We start from the raw sequence: 5,156 nt of genomic DNA, 5'->3' as shown, positions 1-5,156 counted from the left end.
TTTGTTCGCTTTCGAATTGCCGATATGCCCATTAGACCAAATCAACTGGATCAAAATTTGGGCCTAACAAATCTTCCTATCTTCTTATCTTCTTCTTCTTATTATAATAATAATCTTTATTCTTATAAAAGACTAGGTATTTTATCTGTGACTATATTAAATCTTTCTTAATTAATGTGATAATATGATGTTATTGTTAATCTATTAGTTTTTTATTTTAAATTTATTAAACTTTCTAATTAATGTGATGTTATTTACTAATATATTTATTCTTCATTTTAAATTTTAAATTTTATATTATTGTTTTCATTAATTCACAAATAAAAAATGTCTAATATATATTAAAAATTAATTTTATATATTTATTTGAATCAACGATTATAATTTCACATAACTAATAAAAATATCTCATAATTAATAATTTATTTAAAATACTTAATTAATAATTTTGAACTTTTATTATAAAAGTTTAATTAATTTTATAACCGTAGTTTCTAAGGGTTATAAACTAATAAAATAAATATATGTATCTGCAATCTGTATTTTTGTTTTACAACAATTGGTAGTATACTAGTATGTAACGAAAAGTTAAGCTTAATTGATCTAAAATCTAAAATGAATATAGCATTTGGAATCCCTCAAATATTTTATCGTTAAAGAATATATCAATACTTTGAAACAAAATAGTTTATATACTCTATATGAAACTTAAACACATAATGAACTCACCAAAAAAACATATCATCATTTATTATGAGATCTCATTTATTATATAGTTACAGATTACAAACTAGGGATAAAAAAAATCAAAAAATATATTAAAAAAAAAAACAAAACACACGCACACTACACAAGTCACAACACACTCTCCACGCAAACAAAGCTATAAATCTACGTTATCACTACTTAAAACTTTCTAGTTTTTACCATTACAAAAAGTAGCAACTATGTTACCTATCACTTTAAGGTTAATTAGTTAATATCCATTAAGCTTAAAAGGGTATCATCGATCAAATCCTCCAATATCCATTCTTCGGTTTCCATAACTATTTCCCTAGTCCCCAACCAAAGATCCATCCACATTCTCGATATGTCCATGTCATTACTTATAAGTTGATCCAACGACCGAAGATAAACACAGTTGAGACATGACTCGATTCTTTTCCATACCTCATTTATCAATTCCACTCCCTTCGGAATCCGATACATATTTGTTTTGAAAAACGGTAACTCGGGAAACAAACCCAAGGATTGATCACATATTTCCTTGAGAGTTTCGTTAGTGGAATCGAATAGAAGCCGTTGATCGCAAACGGGTTGACTCGAAAAGATTTGTAGTTCTTCGTATAATGATTGATCCAATATTTTAGCATTAGAAATCCATCTTTCTTCAAACTCATCCCAATTGAGATCCGAAGCTAAAAGAACCGTTTCGATGTACTCAAATGCTGATTCCTCGTTTTCAACAAGAATATGGATAGATGTTTCTTGATTTTCGGTTGGTGTAACGTGATCTTCAAATCGGATACGTAGTGGTGTAATTGAAGTTTCGCCTAGAAAATGTGAATAAAATTGAGTTAGCATGAAACAGGGTGTACTGTATTTGATATGCATTAGACTGAGCCAGTCTAACAGATGTCAGTGAGACAAAAACTGCAATTTTTTTTACCAGATCGAGAAATGGTTCTGGCTGGGCTAATATCGTCATCTGAGAACAATGGCTCGAGAACCGATACGGGACTAGGTTTCTCGGTTCTATCATCTAAGGTACCCTCAATTTTTTCTGTTTTTCTAGGGGATGTTATTGGAGAACAACATAACTCGTCGTCTTCTTCTTCTTCGGTCGAATCCTGTAAACCAAATAAAAATTATTATGAAAAACGAAGCCGAATTAAATAAGAAATCTAATAGTTTAGATGTTTTTCGTTACCGATGCATCAAAAACTTCGGATTCTTCTGGCGAATGTGGTTTTATGGTTTCTATAACATCTGCAATATTCGAGTTATCGAGAATCAACAATGTAAATCAAGTAATTAATGTATGTCATAACAATATTGTCGTTCAGACGATCGGAAATTATGAAAACAGTACCTTCAGCCTCATGAACTTCATCTGAAACTTTAAGTTCTTGATGATCGTCATATGTTACCGAAGGTTGACTTTCATTGACCTCATGCTCTGGTTCGTGTTTATGATCGATAACTGCAGAAGAAGAGTCGTAATTTGGAAAAGATAGAAGCTTTCCTAGGGTTCTAGGATGCCTTGCCACCATCAAATCTTTACATTCATCTCCGTTACTCAAAATCTCCGATAGATGTTTCTTTGCCTCAACGTAGATGTTAGAAATTCTTTCGCTCGTGTTTCCAAATCCCTCGTATTCCCTCGATTTTGTTTCGTATTTGAATGATCTTGAAAGTACTCCATCTTGAATCTTAAACCCGTTAGACATTGTCGAAAATCTTTCAGAGTAGAAATGGTCTCTTAGCGGTGAACTCCGTCCACTCCTTCTTCCATCAACAACAACTGGTTTTTCTCCTAAATCCCTTTTTGATCTTCCAATGGCGTTCTTTAGTCTTTTCTTGATTTCCGAGAACGAAAATTGGGAAACACTTCTTTCGTTATGAAACCCATTGCTCGTGCTTGAAGGTAGAAGAGAGCTATCGTTCTCGAAGGATATACATTCGTGAGACTTGCTTCTTCTTCTGAAGAAGTTCCGGTGTTTACGAGAAACGGCGTCGTTTGATCTTGGATTGCTTCGTTCATTCTGTAACGAGTTTGATCTTTCCAGTGATTTTGGGTTTTGTAATTCTTCGTTTTTCTTCTTATGGATCAACAAGAGCTCGTTCATTAGATCTTCAAAGTGACAATATTGAGATGGAACTGGTTGATCTTTAGAAATTTGACGATAATCCATAGACTCGTGGTTCTCTTCACATTCTAAAACGCCATGCGTATGCGTTTCTTCTTCTTCTTCTTCCATGTGTTCCTTCACAGCCGATTTAGCTTTCTGATCAACGTTCTGAGATTCAATCCAAAGATGCATCATCTCTTCTGAATCCGTAATTGAGTTCACGTCGGAATTAGGATACGAAGGACCTGTATGCAAATCATCCCCCCACATTAATTATCGTCTATATATATGAATGAATGATTTTTCAAAAGAGATATTTGAGAAAATGCTTACCGATGGTACTTTCAGTGATGTGTGTAGCATGATCTGAAAGCAGTTGTCTGGTAATCCGGCCATGGCGGAAAGCAAAAATGCTTACAATACCCGACATACAGCCTGACCGATCTTTATTTTTCTGAGCAAGTTTTGATCTTTTTGCCATAAGAACATTGGAGTTTTTAAACTTCATCATCATCGACCTCTCTTCAGAAAATTAACAGCCTGATAATTAAGCAGGAATGAAATTATATTAACTGAAGAAAATAAAAAATTCAATTTTTTTAAGAAAGGACAATATTTTGCATGTGTGGGTATCAAATGTGACGATGTAAGATGAAGCCAGATGTCCAGATGAACAATTCTCAATTCTGAAAATCATGCAATCAGCATTTTATTGACTACCGATTTAGGTATCTATTTCCAAGATAAATTCCAGAATACAAATATTACTATTTAAAGAAAACTGTACATCATGTACTTAAACTTGTACATTGAACAGATTCATCAGTTTCTTTATGTAAAACAGTACCTGAAATCTAAGCGATATATAAGACAAATAAAATAAGAAAAGAAATATGATTTTACAAAATTCAAGGATGATGACAAGAAAAAAAAATACCTGAAATCAAACCCCTTTGATGATATCAACAAGAACAACTTAGTAGCTGACAAATATTTTCTAAAGAAAGTCAAAAATATGTTCCAATTTTGACTTTTCTAAGGTGTCTAACCGAGTAAAGTTTCAAACTTTTTTTTTCTCTTTTGATCTCTAATGAGATTTGCAATCCAGTTGTTTGAAGAATGTGCTCATTAGCATTGAAGACTTTGTGAACTCTAAAAGTCCAATTTTCAACCAAAAAGAAAATTGACACCTTGATGAAGACTAAACACTACTTTTTACCAAATTTTGCAGAGATTAAATCTTAGCTTTCAATGTGGATATCTCTACTTTGTAATCTTTTTGCTCAAAAACGGATACCCAGATGAAATTTTCTGCAAAATTGTTATCATCCAGACAAAACCCTAAGACTTTTCTTCAAAGAAACTGTTACAAAGAAAAAAGTTTTATGGTCGAAGGCTTGAAGCATAAGCTTAATTATGAATACAAAAGAAAGATAAAAAGAAAAAGAAAAAGAAGAAAAGATGAAAAAAGGTTATCCTAAATCGACCAAAGAGAGAGAGAGAGAGAGATAGAGGGATACCCAGATGGATTAAACACCACCACACTTATTATATTGAGGAAAGTAGGAAGTTTTAGTGTATGGCAGCCATTTAAGACAGTGAAATTCAACAATGGTGGTGGTGGGAGGCGGAGGAGGAGGAGGAGAAAGAAGATTAATTAGGGAAATAACGACAAAGGGTAAGGTCTGAATATGAGCTTTTGTGTGTTTGTGTGTATGCAAAAGATGGTGATGAAAATGGGAGATGAAAGTCGACACCTGGGTATTGGATTTCTTGATGTGGTGGGGCCATGAAAGTTGAAAACATCATATACATAAACACAAATACACTAGGAAACACACACTGTTTTTGAAAAAGAAAGAGGAAAAGAGGAAACTTTGGAATAAAGTTTACAATGTTTATTTTTGGTGGTTGTATTTGCAGGTATCCATGTTCAATCATCATCAGTTTCACCACCACCACCCCACTCACCATCCATCTCATTGACACATGACATCCACCATATACTCTCTTGTCTCTACTATTAAACGATTTTTTTTTTTCATTTAATTAGATTATTTACTTTGTTTATCTTCAGTTTTGTTATTATTAAATTCTTGTAAGAATATAAAGCTAGCTATTAAATTGTTAGTTGGAAATTAAAAGGTTGGAAGTTATTATTGTAATTTGTATAAAAGTATTCCGTAAAAATAGTTGTCATCTTTTAAAAATGTAAAATTAGTTAAAAGCCAAAGCTAAAAGCTCTAAAAAGTTACTTGAAATTGGATTCAAAGATTTTTGTTTAAAATAAAAACTAAAAGTTTC

The 5,156-nt window shown here is 32.3% G+C and overlaps 1 protein-coding gene across 2 annotated transcripts; it reads right to left on the bottom strand.

The window, feature by feature from the left end:
* Positions 1-725: 725 nt before the first annotated feature.
* On the bottom strand, positions 726-4,808 carry TRM33 (Phosphatidylinositol N-acetyglucosaminlytransferase subunit P-like protein). 2 transcript variants are annotated; one of them, XM_078989868.1, is made up of 6 exons: positions 3,790-4,808; positions 3,186-3,392; positions 2,093-3,097; positions 1,931-1,989; positions 1,670-1,850; positions 726-1,553 (listed from the first exon to the last, which is right to left on the bottom strand). In XM_078989868.1, the coding sequence occupies exons 2-6, from the start codon at positions 3,364-3,366 to the stop codon at positions 973-975; spliced, it is 2,007 nt and encodes a 668-aa protein (XP_078845994.1). In that variant the 5' UTR covers positions 3,367-3,392; positions 3,790-4,808; the 3' UTR covers positions 726-972. The 2 variants fall into 2 exon arrangements, with proteins under 2 accessions (XP_078845994.1, XP_078845995.1); XM_078989869.1 differs by having other exon boundaries at positions 4,373-4,808.
* Positions 4,809-5,156: the final 348 nt, after the last annotated feature.

Source organism: Lactuca saligna, chromosome 4, assembly GCF_052625555.1.
Source record: "Lactuca saligna cultivar CGN05327 chromosome 4, ASM5262555v1, whole genome shotgun sequence".
In the NCBI taxonomy this organism is placed as follows: Eukaryota; Viridiplantae; Streptophyta; class Magnoliopsida; order Asterales; family Asteraceae; genus Lactuca; species Lactuca saligna.
Note: the sequence above shows the minus strand (reverse complement) of the source record. Positions and strands in the feature narration are given on the sequence as shown.

Bases quoted from the DNA above. Each gene is read 5' to 3' on its own strand.
- TRM33 (XM_078989868.1), bottom strand. From the start codon at position 3,366: ATGATGATGAAGTTTAAAAACTCCAATGTTCTTATGGCAAAAAGATCA. The intron at 3,098-3,185 runs GTAAGCATTTTC...ATTTGCATACAG, and splicing joins CATCACTGAAAGTACCATCG to GTCCTTCGTATCCTAATTCC. The intron at 1,851-1,930 runs GTAACGAAAAAC...TTTGGTTTACAG, and splicing joins CCGAAGTTTTTGATGCATCG to GATTCGACCGAAGAAGAAGA.